Source organism: Oncorhynchus mykiss, chromosome 8 (genome assembly GCF_057628025.1).
Source record: "Oncorhynchus mykiss isolate SJ-2025 chromosome 8, ASM5762802v1, whole genome shotgun sequence".
NCBI classification, from domain to species: Eukaryota; Metazoa; Chordata; class Actinopteri; order Salmoniformes; family Salmonidae; genus Oncorhynchus; species Oncorhynchus mykiss.
In genome coordinates, this window is record NC_143029.1 from 55682236 (window position 1) to 55705216 (window position 22981).

The window sequence follows — 22981 nt, forward strand, 5'->3', positions numbered from 1 at the left end:
TTCACGGCTGGTCTACCAACATAATCCACCCGATGGGGTTCTCAACAGGCTCCTCCATCGGGACATCCCCTGAATGCCCATCTGTTAGCCACGGCCCGCTAGCTGTCTAGAGCATATCGGACTGTTAGCTGAAGAGGTCCATCAGCCAATTTTCTTTGGCTACAATACCTATTTTGCCAATTGGCCTGGACCCTTTTACTAAACGGAGCCCTGCTGATCCATCACGACTGGTCTGCCGATGTAACCGACCGAGGGGGCTACAACTGACTCTTCCGTCGCGACATCCCCCTACGGCCCTTCTGCTAGCCTGCTATGCCCGGCCCGCAAGCTGTCTCAATATGCCTTGTCCATTGCTGTTTTGGTTAGTGATGGTCTTATTTAACTGTAGAGCCTCCAGCTGTGCTCAATTTTCCTTAGCTAACCCTTTTGTTCCATCTCCCACACATGCGGTGACCTCACCTGGTTTAAATGGTGTCGCTAGAGACAATACCTCTCATCATCACTCAATGCCTAGGTTTACCTCCACTGTATTCACATCCTACCATACCCTTATCTGTACGTTATGCCTTGAATCTATTCTTCTGTGCCCAGAAACCTGCTCCTTTTACTCTGTTCCGAACGCACTAGACGACCAGGTCTTATAGCCTTTAGTCGTACCCTTATCCTACTCCTCCTCTGTTCCTCTGGTGATGTAGAGGTTAATCCTGGCCCTGCAGTGCCTAGCTCCACACCCATTTCCCAGGCACTCTCTTTTGTTGACTTCTGTAACCGTAAAAGCCTTGGTTTTATGCATGTTAACATTAGAAGCCCCCTCCCTAAGTTTGTTTTATTCACTGCTTTAGCACACTCTGCCAACACAGATGTCTTAGCCGTGTCTGAATCATGGCTTAGGAAGGCCACCAAAATCCCTGAAATGTCCATCCCTAACTATAACATTTTCTGACAAGATAGAACTGCCAAAGGCGGTGGAGTTGCCTGCAGAGTTCTGTCATACTATCCAGGTCTGTGCCCAAACAATTTTAGCTTCTACTTTTAAAAATCCACCTTCCCAGAAACAAGTCTCTCACCATTGCCGCTTGCTATAGAGCACCTTCTGCCCCCAGCTGTGCACTGGATACCATATGTGAATTGTTTGCCCCCCATCTATCGTCAGAGCTCGTACTGTTAGGTGACCTAAACTGGGACATGCTTAACACCCCGGCCGTCCTACAATCTAAGCTAGATGCCCTCAATCTCACTCAAATTATCAATGAACCTACCAGTACAACCCCAATCCGTAAACACGGGCACCCTCATAGATATCCTAACCAACCTGCCCTCCACATACACCTCTGCTGTCTTCAACCAGGATCTCAGCGTTCACTGCCTTATTTCCTGTGTCCGTAATGGGTTTGCGGTCAAACGACCACCCCTCGTCACTGTCAAAGGCTCCCTAAAACACTTCAGCGAGCAGGCCTTTCTAATTAACCTGGCCCGGGTATCCTGGAAGGATATTGACCTCATCCCACCAGTAGAGGATGCCTGGTTATTTTTTAAAAGTGCTTTCCTCACCATCTTAAATCAGCATGCCCCATTCAAAAAAATGTTGAACCAGGAACGGATATAGCCCTTGGTTCACTCCAGACCTGACTGCCCTTGACCAGCACAAAAACATCCTGTGGCGTACTGCATTAGCATCAAATAGCCCCTGCGATATGCAACTTCTCAGGGAAGTTAGGAACCAATATACACAGGCAGTTAGGAAAGCAAAGGCTAGCTTTTTCAAACAGAAACTTGTATCCTGTAGCACAAACTCCAAAAAGTTCTGGGACACTGTAAAGTCCATGGAGAATAAGAGCACCTCCTCCCAGCTGCCCACTGCACTGAGGCTAGGAAACACTGTCACCACCGATAAATCCACTATAATCGAGAATTTCAATAAGCATTTTTCTACGGCTGGCCATGCTTTCCACCTGGCTACCCCTACCCCTACCCCAGTCAACAGCCCTGCACCCCCCACAGCAACTTGCCCAATCCTCCCCCATTTCTCCTTCACCCAAATCCAGATAGCTGATGTTCTGAAAGAGCTGCAAAATCTGGACCCCTACAAATCAGCCGGGCGAGACATTCTGGACCCTCTCTTTCTAAAATTAACTGCCGCAATTGTTGCAACCCCTATTACTAGCCTGTTCACCCTCTCTTTTGTATCATCTGAGATGCCCAAAGATTGGAAGGCTGCCGCGGTCATCCCCCTCTTCAAAGGGGGAGACACTCTAGACCCAAACTGTTACAGACCTATATCTATCCTACCCTGCCTTTCTAAGGTCTTCGAGAGCCAAGTTAACAAACAGATCACTGACCATATACAAAGATATGTCGAATTTTATAAGGGTTGCCAGATTGATATCGGTAAAACTATTTGATTGTGGAATGGGGATACATGTTTATAATGGGAAATTATAATACACACCATAATACACATATGCACAAAAACACTTACACGTATATACACACACACTCACTTTGTTTGTACTCATATTATAGCCAACTCTTGACTTTTGTATGAATTATTTTGAATAAAATTTTTGTATATAGTTCTTTAAATGTTTGTAATTTGCAGGTTTTAGTAATGATTAATATGGTTGTTCAGTCGTAAATCTCTGCTTGACTTAGCTTTTGGTATATTTGCCATTTTTATACATATTCTGTATTTCCACTGAAGAGAGCAATAATTCATCAACACACTACTGTAAATAAATGGACACTACCGGTTACAAAACGGAAATTGCTCTCCGTAAATAAATGGCGAGAAAGGCTCAGTCTGAAGTCATTCGGCTATGGATTTCACAACCCTATAATAATTAACAAGTTGTATCACCTTTAAAAGGGTTTATTTACAACCTATGGGATATAAGAGGTTGGAAATAGTGACATAGGAAAAGTCTGACAATTAAATACCCTAACCCTAAGCTTTGTTCAAAGTCAGCAGCAATTTCCAGTGAGAAATGCTCTGTCTGAAGCCATTCAGCTATGGGTTTTAAATCAAATCAAATTGTATTGGTCACATACACATGTTTAGCAGATGTTATTGCGGGTGTAGTGAAATTATTGTGTTTCTAGCTCCTACAGAGCAGTAACATCTAACAACTAATATTTTACAATTTCACAACAATGCACACAAATCTAAAGTAAAGGCATGGAACTAAGAATATATAAATATTTGGACGAGCAACGTCGGAGTGGCATAGGCTAAAATACAGTAGAATAGAATACAGTATATACATATGAAATGAGTAAAGTAAAATATGTGAACATAATTAAAGTGACTAGTGTTCCATTATTAAAGTGGCCAATGATTTCAAGTCTATGCATATAGGGCAGCAGCCTCTTTGTGTTAGTGATGGCTGTTTAACAGTCTGATGGCCTTGACATAAAAGCTGTTTTTCAGTCGGTCCCAGCTTTGATGCACCTGTACTGACCTCGCTTTCTGGATGGTAGTGGGGTGAACAGGCGGTTGTTGTCCTTGATCATCTTTTTGGCTTTCCTGTGACATCGGGTGCTGTAATGTAGGTGTCCTGGAGGGCAGGTAGTTTGCCCCCGGTGATGCGTTGTGCAGACCGCACCACCCATGGAGAGCCCTGCGGTTGCAGGCAGTGTAGTTGCTGTACCAGGCGGTGAAACAGCCCGACAGGATGCTCTCAATTGTGCATTTGTAAAAGTTTTTGAGGGTTCACGCCCTATAATAATTGCAAGTTATATCAACTTAAAAAGAGTTGATTTACAACCTCTGGGGTATAACATGTTGGGCAAAGTGGTATAGGAGATTCTGACATATAACCCCTAACTTGAGTTTAGTCTTCGCCAATGAGAATCAAGAGGGGCCTAGCTTCGTCCTTCATGACCGGGAAAGGCCTTGATTCTAGGCCGTAGAAAATCCTACATCCATCTCATTAGATCAGAACAGATCAGAAAAAGGATAGTTGTGTTTTGCTGCATAAATCACTTACATATAATGTGGATCATTGTCAGGTTATTAGATGCAGAAGTTTCAGTAACGACAGAACACCATGGTTGTAATAACACTTTAAACTGGTAGTTTGAAAATGTGCAGAATGTGTTTGTTTTGGGTCTACACTGGTAAGTTAACTTGTGTAAATTAGACAATCACAGAGGATTTTCTTCTGAATATCTGGTCAGGGCATAACACTTTTTCATTCAGCTTCAGGCAACTTTGATGCACTGTAAGGCTTGATCACAACTGCAGTGACTGCTTCTGTCACACCCATTGTTGCTTATCCATTGTACACTAGTTATATCAATGTAATTACACCCAACACAATGTTGAAGAACAGAATGCTTCCCACCACTAGATCACATAACTAGATGTGAGCCGAACGTGGTCCCATCGCTGCCACCAATGTAGTGAAATAAAGTGAAAGCTGCAACAGGGACTTTAACCAGGGCTCATATGTGGCGAAGTGAGGTCTAACGGCCATCGCCTAGCAGGCCACGGGCAGAGGCAGTAGGCCTACAATGCTGTTATATGCCTTGCTACAATAACCAAAGTATATAACATGATTGACACGACCGTAATAAATCATCATGGAACGGCCTTGGAAGGGCCATAAGTGGAAGCCAACCTAATTCATTATTTTACATTAACCCGTTACATCCATTGATATGGCTTAATTGATCATAGTCCAGACTCGTTATAGATGCAAATACCATGTCGTTGCACCAGGGGAATTTAAACCAAACAGATATTTTTTTGCAGGGCATCCTTTTCCCCCCACATTTATAGATGAATTAATTTCACCTCATGAAAATGTATCATCATTTCCCAATCAAATACCTTCATCGATACCACACAAAAAAACAGACAAATACATATTTTTACGCCAATCTGTCAATCTTCAAACAATCCGACATAGCACAGTATTAAGCAAAAACAAGCATATACAACAGCATTGGCATATACAGTACCAGTCAAAAGTTTGGACGCACCTACTCATTCCAGGGTTTTTCTTTATTTTTACTATTTTCTACATTGTGGAATAATAGTGAAGACATGGGGTGGCAGGTAGCCTAGTGGTTAGAGTGTTGGATCGAATCCCCGAGCTGACAAGGTAAATATCTGTCATTCTGCCCCTGAACAAGGCAGGTAACCCACCGTTCCTGAGCTGCCATTGTAAATAAGAATGTGAACTTAACTGACTTACCTAGTTAACTGTATCAAGCTGGCCTTGACCAAACCGGTAACTTGCCCCTCACTATAGCTGCACATCTCTCCATGGCCAGACTTATAGTGGTCTTTTCCCCATCTGCCACCACCAGCCAGGTTTACTCCAGACGTGGCATTTAAGCCAAATAGTTCTCTTGGTTTCATCAGACCAGAGAATCTTGTTTCTCACGGTCCGAGTCCTTTTGGTGCCTTTTGGCAAACTCCAAGCAGGCTGTCATGCTTTTACTGACGAGTGTCTTCCGTCTGGCCACTCTACCTGATTGGTGAAGTGCTGCAGAGATGGTTGCCCTTCTGGAAGGTTATCCCATCTCCACAGAGGAAATCTAGAGCACTGTCAGTGATCAACGGGTTCTTGGTCATCTCCCTGACCAAGGCCCTTCTCCCCCGATTTCTCAGTTTGGCCGGGCGGCCAGATCTAGGAAGAGTCTTGGTGGTTCCAAACTTCCTCCATTTAAGAATGATGAGGCCATTGTGTTCTTGAGGACATTCAATGCTGCAGAATTGTTTGGTACCGTTCCCCAGATCTGTGCCTTGACACAATCATGTCTCGGGAGCTCTACAGACAATTCCTTCAACCTCATGGCTTGTTTTTTGCTCCGACATGTACCGTCAACTGTGGGACCTTATATAGACAGGTGTGTGCCTTTCCAAATCATGTCCAATCATGTGAATTTACCACAGGTAGACTCCAATCAAGTTAAAGAAACATCTCAAGGATGATCAATGTAAACAGGATCCACCGGAGCTCAATTTCGAGTCTCATAGCAAAAGGTCTGAAAACTTACGTAAATTCAATTTGACTTGAATAATGTATTTATTTAAAAAAATAAAAATACAAAAATAAATTTTGGCTTTGTCATTATGGGGTGTTGTGTGTAGATTGATTAGGGAAATGTTGTATTTAAATCATTTTAGTATAAGGCTGTAACGTAACAAAATGTGGAAAAAGTCAAGGTGTCTGAATACTTTCCGAACTAAATATCTAACCAGGTGTTGTAAGATGTCAATTATCAGCAAGGTCTAAGCATAGGAACGCACCAAATCCTTCAAACACTAGAAAATGTGCACACACATGGTCTACAATTTGCATTGCGTTAAGGCAGGACTTTCCAAACTTGGTACCCCAAGGGGTGCACGTGATCATCAAGCTGAGTAGTGCTAGAGCAAAAACCAAAATGTGCACCCCTTGGGGTCCTGACGACCAAGTTTGGGAAACACTGAGTTAAGGGGGAATCTCAATTGTGTACTCCTCACGTGCTCTCCTTGCCTCCTCAAAACCCTTTGGATGAGAAAGCATGAGGTTTCGCCCCTCTGACATTCTCCCCGCCAGTGGGTCTTGAGAGGATTAAAGGAATATGCAATTGAGATTCTCCCAGTGACATTCTCATACCAAGTTGTTTTTATAAATGCCAACTTTTGTAGGAAAACTGGAGCACGTTTTTGGGTATATTTGGTACATCTGCAACAATTATGAATGAGGCCCCAGGTGAGGTAAAAGTGCACTGAGCAGCTTAGTCATATGTGTTGATGGGAAGGGTTCTGCACTGAGATGTTCTGAAATGCATGTAGACTTGGTTATCTTATCAGGAGGGGAAAAGTGTGTTGATAGTTGCGGTTTGTCATAACAATGAAGACAAAACCACTCAAGGAAGTGAAAGACACCCCTTTGCAATTCAAAGATACAAAACAATTCTCAAAATAAGAATGCCGGTTTGAAACTGCAATATCTGCAGTCGACTGAGGTATTTTGGACACCGTAATTGCAGAATAACTACAGTGTACTGCATTTGAACTGCAGCTATACTGCATTTTGGACACAGTATTTGCAGTATACTGCACTTTTTTGTAAGTGATGTTCGACACAGTTTAACCGCAGAACCCAATCAACACCATATTTAAAACTTTTGAATTTCCATATTACTTCAAAAAACAGCCAAGTGCTCCCCCATGAGGATTCACTGAGAACACAATGGAAACCAAACGAGTAATGTACCTATATACTGTAGACAAACATTGTATGTACCATATTAATGCAAACATTGACCTGTTAATAACCCCATCATGAATACAACACAAAAACATCTGGGTTTATATTGCGTAAGAATGAAGTCTTATCGCAAATGAGAAAACTGTGCACAGGGTTTAGATCACTTTATTTTTCAAACAAATGAGATGTTAAACACTGAACAAATAAAGATGTCCCAGTCAAACTGACCAGACCCACATCAATCATCTTTAGCATTTCGTTATTGCGAGCTGTGTTTGAGTGATGCCTCATTGTCTGCAATTTACCCATTCTGGATCAGTGTTCACTAAGGACCACTGCTTAGAAAAAAAAAAGATGGTGCATAGTCCAGCATCATCAGACATGGAATTGCCACACACAAGCCTAGTTCCAAGGACAGGAGTGTTATGCGAAAGCGAATCCAGATTTGACATCAAAAAGGCACATTGGTAGGGATGAATATAGCGGCGCACAGTCTGACCTTACCCCATCTGAAGTCATGTCATATGTGGAGAACCGTGGCAAGACGAGAACAACAATTTAAAAAACGACTTCTCCAAATTGTCACATGGAAAAGGTGAAGAATGCGCTCTCTTAAGTTTGTAGTTTTCAACAAAATAGCAAAAGAAACGACACTTGTTCATTTACCATCACGCACGCTTCTCAATGAGTAGAACATTCCTGAAATACAAACCCATGAAAGATTGGAGGAAAATTGAGAAAAAAAAATTGTGGACCTTGCAGGTGTTTTGTTTGTATCTACACATACCTTAATGCAAATGATGAAATTACAGAAGATGCCTGCTTCTGCAAACTAAATACAAAGCTCTCATTTCTGTATATTCATTAAGGCTGTTCAACTCTGAAAGTCTCGTGATTCAATTTCATAAGCCAAAACGATAGTTAAAAGGAATGTGAACAAGTATATTTCCAGCATACAAACATTTCCTTATCCTCACAGTTGTATTAGTACCCTCTGTTTCAACATTTTCTGCCTGGGTGAGGATTGTTGGGGAATAAGTAAATGGAAAAACAAAGATAGCTTCTAAAATACTTTGTTGATTGAACAAAAGGAGGCACATTTTTTTGTTAAACTTCCTCCGGGAAGAAACGCTCGATGGCATGTGTACATCAGAACAGAGTGGTGAGGAGAGAAGATGAGGGGTGGAGTATGGAATGTTGGATCGCTAACATGTAACGGCCAACCAAAAACAAAAGAATGTGTAAAACAATGTTATGCCTCTTTTGCATTGCAGAACAGGTCAACAGTATGTGATGCAAACAGAAAAGCGCTACAGGTTTTGCACATCGTTTCCATAAACCTATAAAAAAAACTGAAAAAGGTCAAATAAATAGATGCATACATGATAAGAAATTGTATAATTTATTTTTGTATATGTCACATAAAGCTTCTTGTAACTCCCAAATAGGTATCAGTACTCCACTCGCTGGACACGTTCGGCTTTAACTGTGCTAGATGAACGCTTTCAACACCCTCTGAGCACATAGCTGGAAAGCTAAACTCCAGCCAACCCTACACTAGAACCCCAGTTTGCAATTAATTGTTAGTAGCAGCACTCTGCAAACGGGCACATCTTTCCTGCAACTTTTTATTTTTGAAAAACAGAACTGAAACAGCCCTTTAACAAACTTGGGACAGACACCCCATCTCAGTCTAGGCAAATATATGGCAGGATGTTCAGTTTGCTCTCGTCCCCATGTGGGTCCAACGATATACACTCCGTCCAGTCGAACCAAGTGCCCTTGGTGTCGTAACAACCATTTACCCCTTGCCAGTGCTCCGTATGTACTCTGTGGAGGTCCTTGTCGGTCACCTCTCGGCTCACTCCAGGTGTGTCCGTTACCGAGCTGTCCAGCTGCAAGACATGGACTCCTCGCCTCGCCTCCCTGAGATCACTCTCCTCCCGTTTCAGGTATTCTGACATGAAAAAGTGCGCGCCGGGGGCCTGGACCCTCGAGGATGTGAGCACGTTGCTCTGAAGGTTTAGGTAGGACTGGATGATCTCGTTTCGGGACAGCTCTTTCCAGTTAGTCTGTTGGAAGGGGCTAGGGGTGGGAGCGGGAGGCTGCTGTGGATGCAGATCAGTTCTCTGCTGGGGATTAGGGGGAGGTGGCATTGGGGGTTCCTCCACCTGACAGGGTTCTTTATGTACCATGGACTTGATCTGTCCAGTCACAGGGTCAAACGTTAGCCTGCGTTCTTTTAACCTCACAGGCTTTGTTTTGTCCTCTGTGTCCTGCCCCTGCAGGTTGACAGAGTAGTCCCTGGACCTGTACTTCTTCCTCTTTTTGCGGTCCGAGCTGGAGGCAGAGACTTCTGCCTCAGCCTTGACCACCACTACAGAGGGGGTGGGTCTGTGGAGTTCCGCACACTCAGAGTTTTGTGGGGCGGGATGGGTGGTGGGAAGGAAGACAGGCGGGGGTTCCAGTGTTCCAGTGCTGTGTGGGGGATTGGTGGTGGCCTCTGAGGAGCCAGGCCAGTGCAGTGAGGCCCTATGGGCAGGGAGTGGCGGCCCATTCACATGAGACACTTGGGCTGGGGACGTTAAAGGCTGGGACGAAGGCAAGCGAGGACTCCGAGCTGGGCTTGGGATAGTCCCTTTTGGTGCATATGTTGAAGAGTGCTTGGACATAGTCTCTTGCTTCATAGTCCGTGGACTTGAAAGGCAGCGGGGGCTTTTGGTCAGATATTGCCCCCCTCCTCCTTCGTCCAACCTTGCTTGCTGCTGCAACACAGCAGTCTTGAGTAAAGAGGAAGTGCTAGGAAGTTTGGCGAGGCCCGGGGAGCTGGGGTGAGGTTTGACAGCATTGACAGGGATTCCACTGTGTTTTTCATTCTCAATGTGCTTTGTCCGGGCCCTGTCTGGCGAAGGTGTAGCCTCTAGGTCTTGGGGAGCCTCAGGGTTACCTGCAATCCCATTTGTGGGAGGTGGCGGCGGAGTGGAGTTGTGCATCTGCTCGTTGGGGGACATCTTGGAGGTTTTGGCCGGTAAGTGCACACTGTCCTTTTGCTCCCCTCTACGCTTCCTGCTGCTTGACTTCTCCACTTTGGGCGAGGTGTTGTGGACGTCATTTCTGGTTTTGACCTCTTGGACACCTTTGCCTGCCAGGGATATGTCAGGGGGTGGAACGTCAGTCCGACAGGGATGGGCACTGCCATTGGCAGAGCCCGAGACACTTACTGCCCCCCACGATGGAGTCTCATTTTGCCCTGGGTCGATCAATTTCTGCCAGCTCCGCAAAAGCTTCTTGGCACGCTTGGCAAGGTCTTTATCCTTGGTCTTCTTCCTCACGTCATTGATCAGTTTCCCCAATCGGGTTTCCTAAATTGGTAATTCAAATAAAAAGTTGTTAAAGGGATACTTTTGGATTTTGGCAATAAGGCCCAGAGTCAGATGAACTTGTGGATCCCATTTCTATGTCTATGTGTCCAGTATAAAGGAGGTTTGAGGTAGTTCACAAGCCAATACTAGCAAAATAGATCAAAAAATGCTAAGTTACCAAAATCCCAAATGATCGTTTTAAGAATACCAAAATCGTTGTCACAGGCAACAATTAAAGCACTTAAAAAGCTTTGGGTCTTACCTCAAGTGCTTCTTTGGTGATAGGGAATTTCTCCAAGTATGTGATAACTTCTAATACTGCCACCATATTGTGAATCTGCTGGAAGGAGCAAAAGAGATGATCAGAACACAGATTTTCAGCAAAGAGTTACTAAGCTAGTTAGCTGTTACTTCTAAGTACGCAACAGTTGGCTTGCTGGCTGGCCTATTACCTTCCTAGAGCTAAACGCTATGCTGGCTATTAACTGTCTAACAAGCAGTCTAGCAATTAATTAAAAACAGTGCTCACCAAACTTTTGAGTCAAGATCAAAGTCAAAACGCAAGCTGAGATTTTCCAAACATGACTTAAACATAAGCCTGTGCAACATGAACTTATTAAAAACAGTTTTGTAGCAATGAGGTTTGGGCAGTAGGGTACAGGCCCAATACATTATCAGTGTATATTGGCTATGCTTGAATTGACCTGCCAGTGCTGTTCTCAGACCATTTTTAAATTATATTAACTAATTTGAGGTACATAATCAAACTGGTAACAGAATTTGCACAGCTGAGCATAATAATTAGCATTTTAAAATTGCACTGGACTGATGGCCTTCGTCTGATGGTCAGAGGGGGAGGAAGAGAGCACAGCAGCAAGGCTGCCTCACCGTCCTGCCTCGCTCCCTCCCGCTGAGGAAAGGGGACATCGTATTCCAGCTAACGACAAACCTAATTTCTGCATCATGCACCAACTCATGTTGTTACTCATATGACCAAAGAAAGTGAAATATCCCTCGATATTAAATGACAAGCTACTAATAACGCAAGCTTACCGAAACACTTTGCTACTCAATTATTACAGCTGCAGTGCTGGTTGTAGCATGAGTGGAAGTAGAGAGAATGTTCAAAACTTTTATAAGCCCTAAAATGCACAAAGTGTTGATTGACAGTGCTGAATAACAATTTAAACATGAACTCACTCAAAACCATACTGTATTTGTTGATTCGCTCTAGTCGTGGTTTTAAAAGTTTTTAAATCTCGCACTATCAACTTTGCTGTGCGCTCAAGACTTATTTCTACAGTCTATGGCTCAAACAAACTGCAGATATGGTGATCTGATTGGCCAGCGGTAGGCCTAAAGGTGCACTTGGTTTTACCTCTGGGCCTGCCGGGGAGGTGGAGTTCAACGTTCAGACACATGAAATGGTTCAAAATGGGAAGACTTTGCCTTCCCGGCACTAGGGCTTCTGAATAAAGTGCACATATCGCCAACAACGTGAAACAAATGACAAAAATAGGAACGTAAGGCTTTATCGTTGGGTTTTTTACAGAAATGTTTGGTGCTTGACAAGGAATGACTTGGAGATGGACCAGTCGATCACCCAGTTGGTGACCACTGGTTTAAAACATGTTAGCTAGCAGCTTGTTGCATATATAAAACGTAAGTATCGGTATCCATAAGAAACAGTGAATAGGACACCCTGTGACAATACAATAACTACGCTCATAAGCAATAGAATGGTCAAAGTCTTAGACTTGATACAAAAACAGGGTTTATTAAAAATAGACACTCAAACAAATACATGTTTCAGTTTAATACAATACACAAAAAAACAAGATATCAATAATGGCTGTTGATGCAGAAAAGGCTTAAGACAGTCTTGAATGGCCTTTTCTATTCAAAACTTGAAGCTTTACAGCTGAACTAAATGTAAGAAAAATATTATATAAAATTATAAAAAATTTCAAACTTTTTTAACAAATCAAAAACTGAAAAATTGGGCGTGCAAAATTATTCAGCCCCTTTACTTTCAGTGCAGCAAACTCTCTCCAGAAGTTCAGTGAGGCTCTCTGAAGCTCTCTACAGCTGAGGTAGGAGACTCTGTCCATAGACTCTGTCCATGTTAAAAAAGTTTGAAATATCCAATAAATGTCGTTCCACTTCATGATTGTGTCCCACTTGTTGTTGATTCTTCACAAAAAAATACAGTTTTATATCTTTATGTTTGAAGCCTGAAATGTGGCAAAAGGTCGCAAAGTTCAAGGGGGCCGAATACTTTCGCAAGGCACTGTACATTATCGGATAAAATTGCTTCATAAAATTGGCACAATAAATTTGCTGGCTCAACTGTTCGAGAACTACGGTAAGCTTCATAATGTTAAATAATGTGACCGGTGAAAGAGCGCAACCTGCTTTATCTCCTAATGTATTGCACAAGCTGGCTGCAGGTATTTAATTAAGTAGCTACAAATATGAACATTTATTGAAAAACTTCAAATAAATAGGTTTGAACGGTACAGAAATACCACCCTGTGGCCATTTCCAAATACCACGGTATACGATCGATCTCATATACATCTTTCTGTGACATTGGGATCAAAATGCTTTGATTTATTCATTTTTATGCAGTTCCACGTGTACTTAAACGAATATATTAAAATTAGCCCATAACTCCACTTACAACATAGGCCTAGGACTATACATCCTTTAAGCAGGGTTCATCCAGGCATTGGCAAGTCAAATTCGGGGAGTTTTTCAAGCATTTAATTGTTATTTTCAAGGACCTCAATATTATACAATTGTGTTGCAGTTAGCCTAGCAGTTAAGAGCATTGGGGCAGTAAGCAAAAGGTTCCTGGTTCGAATACCCAGAGCCGACTAGGTGAAAAAAGGTAACTATTAAAAGGTAACTACCACTAGCATTTTAGGCATTGTGAAAGCATTGATTTTATCATTATTAGGTTTAAAACGTGAGAACCTAATACAGAAGATAATAAGCGCAGAACTGTTGACAGAGGTTCAGGTTTCTTCTTGTGGTGGTCGTCGTTGTCAAAGTGGTTTCCACAGGTCGCAAAAAGAAACAATTGCATGTAAAAGTCTTGGAAAATCAAGCTTGGCATATTCTCAGTGCTTCATTGACATTTCAGAGATGTTCTTAATTTTGTGAGAAATCTTTGAAAAATGTATGATTCTGAGTAACATGAAAAGCATATACTAAAATACAACATGTCATGTCTCAAATCGATATCCATCTTACCTTTATTGCTTTATGTCAAAACTCCAGACGAGCTTCAATACCATACAACACTCCTTCCGTAGTCGCTAACTGCTCTTAAATGCTAGTAAAACTAAATGCATGCTCTTCAACCGATGTTGCCCGCAACCGCCCGCTCGACGAGTATCACTACTCTGGACGTTTCTGAGTTAGAATGTGTTGACAACTACCTAGGTGTCTGGTTAAACATATCTCCTTCCAGACTCATATTAAGCATCTCTAATCCAAAATTAAATCTAGAATCAGCTTCCTATTTCGCAACAAAGCATCCTTCACTCATGCTGCCAAACATATCCTCGTAAAACTGACTATCATACCGATCCTTGACTCCGGCGATGTCATTTACAAAATAGCCTCCGACACTCCACTCAGCAAATTAGCTGTAGTCTATCACAGTGCCATCCGTTTTGTCAACAAGGCCCCATATACTACCCACCACTGCGACCTATATGCTTTTGTTGGCTGGCCCTCCCTCATATTCGTCACCAAACCCACTGGCTCCAGGTCATCTATAAGTCTTTGCTAGGTAAAGCCCCACCTTATCTCAGCTCACTGGTCACCATAGCAACACCCACCCGATGCACTCACTCCAGCAGGTATATTTCACTGATCACCCCCAAAGCCAACTCCTCCTTTGGCCGCCTTTCCATCCAGTTCTCTGCTGCCAATGACTGGAATGAACTGCAAAATTCCCTAAAGCTGGAGACATCTCCCTCACTATCTTTAAGCATCAGCTGTCAAAGCAGCTTTACCGATCACTGCACCTGTACACAGCCCACCCAACTACCACATCCCCATATTGTTATTTATTTTTGCTCTTTGCACCCCAGTATCTCTACTTGCACATCATCATCTGTACATCTATCACTCCGGTGTTTAATGCTAAATTGTAATTATTTAGCCACTATGGCCTATTTATTGCCTTACCTCCCCAATATTACTACATTTGCACACTGTATAATATACTTTTCTATTGTGTTATTGACTGTACGTTTGTTTATCCCATGTGTAAATGTGTTGTTTGTGTTGCACTGCTTTGCTTTATCTTGGCCAGGTCGCAGTTGTAAAGGAGAAATTGTTCTCAACTGGCCTACCTGGTTAAATAAAAAAATAAAATGTCCTGCGGATCGAGAAGAAAGATGAGTTCAACAGGCAAAGGAGCCTGTCAGGTAGCCAGTAGCCTTATTTCTTGCACAGAATCTAGCCTAGCTGACGTGATGCAATTTTCCAGATTTTTGGCCACTTTTCTCTGGCCTCCATTGATTTAGTCACCCTAATTGTGGCCACCCTATAAGGGGTAAAAAATCCAAAACATAAATATCTAGTACCAGTCAAAAAACGTTGACACACCTACTCATTCCAGGGTTTCTTTATATAATAGTGAAGACATGAACTAACATTTGGAATCATGTAGTAACCAAAGCGCTAAAAAAACTAAATATACTTTATATTCAAAGTAGCCACCCTTTTCCTTGATGACAACTTTGCACACTTGGCATTCTCTCAACCAGCTTAATAAAGAATTTTCCAACAGTCTTGAAGGAGTTCCCACATATGCTGAGCACTTGTTGGCTGCTTTTCCTTCACTCTGTGGTCCAACTTACCCCAAACCATCTCAATTGGGTTGAGGTCAGATGATTGTGGAGGCCAGGTCTTCTGATGCAGCACTCAATCTCTCTCCTTCTTGGTAAAATAGCCCTGACACAGCCAGGGGTATGTTTTGGGTCATTCTCCTGTTGAAAAACAAATGATAGTCCCACTAAGCGCAAACTAGATGTGGTGGCGTATCGCTGCAGAATGCTGTGGTAGCCATGCTGATTACGTGTGCTTTGAATTCTAAATAAATCAGTGTCACCAGTAAGGAACCTCCCACACCGTCACACCTCCTCCATGCTTCACGGTGGGAATCGCACATGCGGCGATCATCCCTTCACCGACTCTGCATCTCACAAAGACAGGGTGGTTGGAACCAAACATCTCAAATTTGGACTCATCAGACCAAAGGACAGACTTCCACCAGTCTAATGTCCATTGCTATTGTTTCTTGGCCCAAGCAAGTCTCTTCTTATTGTTGTCCTTTAGTAGTGGTTTCTTTGCAGAAATTCGACCATGAAAGCCTGATTCACGCAGTCTCCTCTGAGCAGTTGATGTTGAGATGCGTCTGTTACTTGAACTCTGAAGCATTTATTTATAATATGGGCTTGGTCTTTAACCAAATAGGGCGATCTTCTGTTTTCCACCCCTACCTTGTCACAACACAACTGACTGGTTCAAACGCATTAAGGAGGAAAGAAATTCCACTATTTAACTTTTAAGGCACACCTGTTAATTGAAATGCATTCCAGTTGACTACCTCATGGAGTTGGTTGAAAGAATGCCAAGAGTGAGCAAAGCTGTCAAGGCAAAGGGTGGCTACTTTTGGTTACTACATGATTCCATGTGTAATTTCATAGTTTTGATGTCATCACTATTATTCTACAATGTAGAAAATAGTAAAAATAAAGCAAAACCCTGGAATGAGTAGGTGTCCAAACCTTTGACTGGTACACACTACCGTTCAAAAGTTTGGGGTTACTTAAATGTCCTTGTTTTTGAAGAAAAGAAAACGATGCACATTTTTTGCCCATTAAAATAACATCAAATTGATCAGAAATACAGTGTAGACATTGTTAATGTTGTAAATGACTATTGTAGCTGGAAACGGCTGATTTTTTATGGAATATCTACATAGGTGTACAGAGGCCCATTATCAACAACCATCACTCTTGTTTTTCAATGGCACGTTGTGTTAACTCATCCAAGTTTATAATTTTAAAAGTATAATTGATCATTATAAAACCCTTTTGCAGTTCCTCTGTCCAGTGTGTGTGTTCTTTTGCCCATCTTAATCTTTTATTGGTCAGTTTGAGATATGGCTTTTTCTTCGTAACTCTGCCTAGAAGGCCAGCATCCCAGAGTCCCCTCTTCACTGTTGACATTGAGACAGTGTTTTAGCGGGTACTATTTAATGAAGCTGCCAGTTGAGGACTTGAGGCGTATGTTTCTCAAACTAGACACTAATGTACTTGTCCTCTTGCTCAGAGGACAAAGTGAACAGTTTTTGAAATTGTTGCAAATATGAAAAATGTTAAAAGGCAGAAATACCTTATTTACATAAGTAGTCAGACTCTTTGCTATGAGAATTCAAATTGAGCTCAGGTGGATGCTGTTTCCATTGATCATCCTTGAAATGTTTCTACAACTTGATTGGAACTGTGGTAAATTAAATTCATTGGACATGATTTGGAAAGGCACACACACCTGTCTATATAAGGTCCCACGGTTGGCAGTGCATGTCAGAGCAAAAACCAAGCCATGAAGTCGAAGGAATTGTCAGTAGAGCTCCGAGACAGAATTGTGTCAAGGCACAGATCTGGGGAAGGTTCTCAAAACAATTCTGCAGCATTGAAGGTCCCAAAGAACAAAGTGGCCTCCATCATTCTTAAATGGAAGAAGTTTGGAACCACCAACACTCTTCCTAGAGCCGGCCACCCGGCCAAACTGAGCAATCAGGGGAGAAGGGCCTTAATTAGGGAGGTGACCAAGAACCCAATGGTCAGTCTGACAGAGCTCCTCTGGAGATAGGAGAACCTTCCAGAAGAACAACCTTCAGGCTTTTATGGTAGAGTGGCCAGATGGAAGCCACTCCTCAGTAAAAGGCACAAGACAGCCCGCTTGCAGTTTGCCAAAAGGCACCTAAAGGACTCAGACCATGAGAAACAAGATTCTCTGGTCTGATGAAACTAAGATTTTACTCTTTGGCCTGAATGCCAAGCGATATGTCTGGAGGAAACCTGGCACGATCGATGGCAATTTCAATACACAGTGACAAGCTCCTAAGGCCCATTGTCGTGCCATTCAACCGCCGCCATCACCTCACGTTCCAGCATGACAATGCACAGCCTTATGTTGCAAGGGTCTGTACACAATTCCTGGAAGCTGAAAAGTCCCAGGTCTCCCACACATGCTCAATGGGTGACATGTCTGGTGAGTATGGCCTGCATACTCACCAGATACGTCACCCATTGAGCATGTTTGGGTGGCACTGGATCAACGTGTACGACAGCGTGTTCCAGTTCCCGCCAATATCCAGCAATTTTACACAGCCATTGAAAATGAGATGGACAACATTCCACAATCAACAGTCCGATCAACTCTATGCAAAGGAGGTGTGTTGCGCTGCATGAGGCAAATGGTGGTGACTGGATTTCTGATCCACTCCACACTATCTTTATTCCAAGTAATGTGAAATACATAGATTAGGGCCTAATTCATTTTTCAATTAACTGATTTCCTTACATGAACTAACTCAGTCAAGTTAAATTGCTGCATTTATATTATTGTTCAGTGTTGTGTATATTGTCAATGATATGAGACAAGTTTCATCTACACAATTAACATTATTTTACCCATTGGTCAAAAATTGTTTTTTATTGGACACCTTAAAGTCTTCAATATTAACCTTTTAGATTTTGTCTCAAATTCCCCAAGATATATTGATCAACCCTCCTGCCACCAAGTTGAAATGTAATTGTATTTAACTTCTGGCGTCCCACTGACTGTTTTTGTGCAACCCAATACTAGAATTGAAAGCAACGGGTAGTGTATGTTACCAAATACACCCGCGTTGCTTAAAAGCACACAGATAAGGTGGTAGCTACTAACTTACTAACCTTAGCTAAGTTATGCAACAACGTATGACGGGCGAGGAATGGGAGAAAAGTTAAGTGTCAACTTGAAGTAAACTAGCTAGGCTAACGCTATTTCGTCTGACATTCTTTACCTCAGCGTATCAAAAGTTAACTTGTTTTTAAGTTTGCAGCTAGTTCGCCATCTGGCCAGTTAACTAACGTTAACATATGGTATTGGTAAACGTGAAAACAACCGCAGTTTGACCTGCGAGAGTTGTGTGACTGGCTAGCTAAGAGGCTGGCCAATGCTAACACTAGCTGGCTAAACATTATCGTTACCCTGTTGGGCAGGCTAGCAACTTAGCTAACTTACTAGCTGACGCCCGGTAACGTTCGCGTAGCAAGCTTGCTAGCTAGCAAGCGTGCTGTCAACTCACAAGCGTGTATGATTAGCTATCATTTAACAGTGAATAATTGGCATATAGTTTTTTTAATGAGATTGCAAATATTCGTCCAGATAGCTAGCTACTCACATTGCTACGACTATCGATGGCCTGCAGCAGCCGGTCTCTCATCTGCTGCGGAGTTGCTGAGGCCGTTGTCATTGCCTGTTCGGTGCGATCCGGCAGACGGGGGAGGAATCCTCCAACAACGAATACTGTGGTACTTGTAGACACTCACAGGCCTTTAGGGAGATATGCAAGACACTTGAGCAGCATATTTATCTGATGCATTTACGCTTAAAGGTTCGTAAAATGTCACATGGATTCAGAGATGTGTCAGCCGCCTGCTACTGACTCTTGGGCGCTTTGGAAACTCACCACCAGCTGCTGGATCTCAACGGCCTCCTATTGCATTATGGGATGCAATACTTGGCAGTGTCAGAGAGGAAGAGGCGATGCGAGAGGTTTCACCACATAACAATATTTGGTTTCACTCGGTCCAAAACAAGCCCAATGCGTTTCTAAGGGCGTATTTTGGACCTAAACTTGTCGCTTGCCTGTCTTCCCGCTTTTGGGGCAACGACTCCCATTGTTAGGGAGGAGACATGAGATCAATACCAAATGGACTCCTCAGTCCTACACCCTATGCGCTTGTGGAGATCCGAGAGGATTTGACAGCGTAAGCAATATGGTAATTTGGCCCCCCAGCGGACGCATCATGATACCCATAAAACCTATCGGTCAAACACGGAAATGGTTCTAATCGTTTTCCACCATTCATTTGACCCATTGTGGATTTTAGGAACACTTAAAATAAGGGCTATGTTTCATGTAGGCTTACCCTGGTGTGACGTTTTTGATAACATTAAATCTCTCTCGGACAGGGTGACTTTTATCAAAAAGTGACTCTATTTAGGGTGACTCTATTTAGTCTCAGATTTGAAAATGCTAATTTGCATCAAGTAGGCATCATGCAAGACTACAAAACACCGCAAACTCTTCGTGCACCTCATCTCTAGCTGACACCTTTGCTCACGGACGGCCCACTCATTAGGCAGGATTACGCGGCCACCTAGGGCTGCAGATTAACGAGGGTGGCATTTTATGATGCAATAACGCATAAAACCTAATTTTGCTCCCCTAAAATGTTTTTTTTTTTCAACCAGTGGCATATGGGCGTTTTAAGTAAGCACTGATGCCCATCCAGCGATAAAAAGTGGCCACTTTGTCAAAGACAGGGGAGCAAAATAGCGCTAGTTGTTGGAGATACACATCCGTTAAAAAAAATATTGATCATAAATCATTCAGCAGATCATGTTGTATATGGCCCTTTTCTGTAGCCTACAGGCTAGATATAAAATGTATGACAATGTAATGAGATGGACACATGCATGTTTCTCCGATCAAATAGCCTAACCTAAATGTGCCCAATCAAATAAGAAATACGCTGTCATGTTTAAAACAACATATCCTAAAACAGGACAAGTCAAAGTAAAATTAACAGTCTGGAATGGACAATCACAACAGTTGTCCGGGAGTTTCACCTCATTGTCATGATCAGTGGTACAAGTTTGTATCCGTACATTTTTTTTACAAGTTGGTCATAGCGAAAAATAAAATGCTTCTGTATTTCCCGCTGTGTAGCACATCGCAAATAAGCTCACGACAACTCCTGATAATGTTGGGTAGCTGATATTCAGAGCTTAAATAGCCTAATTGATTAGTCACAGGAATCAGGACTAATAAAGCCAACGCGGCCTGTTTTACAAATATGGACATTTATACTATTCCATTGCAGCCGACATGGTAGGCTACATCCCAGTAAGGGCCGACATCTTTTTGGAACTGTTTTTCTGGTCCTGTCCGGATGTTTCGTTTTGGTGTTTTACAAACGGTTTAGGCCATGTATCTAAAAAGGTACAACCTCTGCTTTCCCAGCGGGACCAGAGAGCAAATCAAGTGCACTATAAATTTACCGCTGGCCAATCGGATGGCTCAGATGATGGTGTCTTCAGTAACCTAGCAGGCATAAAAGAAAGCTACAGCTAAATTGATAGTGAGATTTCAAAACTTTTAAAACCATGACTAGAGAGAGAGAGAGACTGTCAAATACAGCAAAGATATGCAGTTTTTATGAGTTGAGTTCATGTTTAAGTTCTTGCTCAGCAAGGTCAACACTTTGTATTCAACACTTTTATAAACGCCACAACAAGCACTGCAGCAGTAATGAATGAGTAGGAAAGTGTATCGATAGCCTTGCGTTGTTATTATTATCGGCTTTGGTCTTTAATGTGAAGTAATATTTCACCTTCTCTGTTCATAGAAGTAACACCATGAATTTGTGCATGAGGCAGAAATAATGCAGTGCGACTAGAGTTTCGCCATCAGCTGGAAGACCGTGTCCCTTTTTGGTCAGTGTCAGTGGAGGAAAGGGAGAGCGGAGTGATGTTGAGAGGCGGACCCTCAGTCTACTGAGAGTGACCATCAGCCCAGTACTATTAAAATAAAAAGCAAATTATTAAAATGTATACTCACTCAGCTGTGCTTTACAAGTAATCCAACGGATCTATTACCTGTGTGATCATATCGCCTACGTCAAATATACAGTTGAAGTCGGAAGTTTACATACACCTTAGCCAAATACATTTAAAAACTCAGTTTTTCACAATTCCTGACATTTAATCTGAGTAAAAATTCCCTGTTTTATGTCAGTTAGGATTACCACTATTTTAAGAATGTGAAATATCAGATTTATTTATTTCAGCTTTTATTTCTTTCATCACATTCCCAGTGGGTCAGAAGTTTACATACACTCAATTAGTATTTGGTAGCGTTTCCATTAAATTGTTTAACTTCGGTCAAATGTTTTGGGTAGCCTTCCACAAGCTTCCCACAATAAGTTGGGTGAATTTTGGCCCATTCCTCCTGACAGAGCTGGCGTAACTGAGTCAGGTTTGTAAGGCCTCCTTGCTTGCACACGCTTTTTCAGTTCTGCCCACAGATTTTCTATAGGATTGAGGTCAGGGCTTTGTGATGACCACTCCAATAGCTTGCCTTTGTTGTCCTTAAGCCATTCTGCCACAGCTCTGGAAGTATGCTTGGGGTCATTGTCCATCTGGAAGACCCATTTGCAACCAAGCTTTAACTTCCTGATTGATGTCTTGAGATGTTGCTTCTATATATCCACAATTTTCCACCCTCATGATGCCATCTATTTTGTAAAGTGCACCAATCCTTCCTGCAGCAAAGCACCTTCACAACATGATGCAGCCACCCCCATGCTTCACTGATGGGATGGTGTTTTTTTATATTTTTATTTTACCTTTATTTAACCAGGCAAGTCAGTTAAGAACACATTCTTATTTTCAATGACGGCCTAGGAACAGTGGGTTAACTGCCTGTTCAGGGGCAGAACGACAGATTTGTACCTTGTCAGCTCGGGGGTTTGAACTTGCAACCTTCCGGTTACTAGTCCATTGCTCTAACCACTGTTCTTCGGCTTGCAAGCCTCCCCCTTTTTCCTACAAACATAACGATGGTCATTATGGCCAAACAGTTCTATTTTTGTTTCATCAGACCAGAGGACGTTTCTCCAAATAGAACGATCTTTGTCCTCATGTGCAGTTGCAAACTATAGTCTGGCTTTTTTATGGCGGTTTTGGAGCAGTGGCTTCTTCCTTGCTAAGCGGCCTTTCAGGTTATGTCGATATATAGGACTCGTTTTACTGTGGATATAGATACTTTTGTACCTGTTTCCTCAAGCATCTTCACAAGGTCCTTTGCTGCTGTTCTGGGATTGATTTTCACTTTTCGCACCAAAGTACCAGCATCTCTAGAAGACAGAATGTGTCTCCTTCCTGAGCAGTATGACGGCTGCGTGGTCCCATGGTGTTTATACTTGCGTACTATTGTTTGTACAGATGAACGTGGTACCTTCAGGCGTTTGGAAATTGCTCCCAAGGATGAACCAGACTTGTGGAGGTCTACAATTTTATTTCTGAGGTCTTGGCTGACTTCTTTTG

General features: G+C 42.5%; 1 protein-coding gene across 4 annotated transcripts; it reads right to left on the reverse strand.

Moving 5' to 3' along the window:
* Positions 1-7357: 7357 nt before the first annotated feature.
* On the reverse strand, positions 7358-19672 carry crsp7 (cofactor required for Sp1 transcriptional activation, subunit 7). Of its 4 annotated transcripts, XM_090181998.1 has the most exons (5): positions 19338-19640; positions 19050-19201; positions 15451-15579; positions 10833-10907; positions 7358-10570 (listed from the first exon to the last, which is right to left on the reverse strand). In XM_090181998.1, the coding sequence occupies exons 2-5, from the start codon at positions 19119-19121 to the stop codon at positions 8897-8899; spliced, it is 1950 nt and encodes a 649-aa protein (XP_090038124.1). In that variant the 5' UTR covers positions 19122-19201; positions 19338-19640; the 3' UTR covers positions 7358-8896. The 4 variants fall into 4 exon arrangements, with proteins under 4 accessions (XP_090038124.1, XP_021468629.3, XP_021468628.3 ...); XM_021612954.3 differs by lacking the exon at positions 15451-15579 and having other exon boundaries at positions 19338-19672; XM_021612953.3 differs by lacking the exon at positions 15451-15579 and having other exon boundaries at positions 10833-10910; positions 19338-19667.
* Between the last annotated feature and the right edge of the window lie 3309 nt (positions 19673-22981).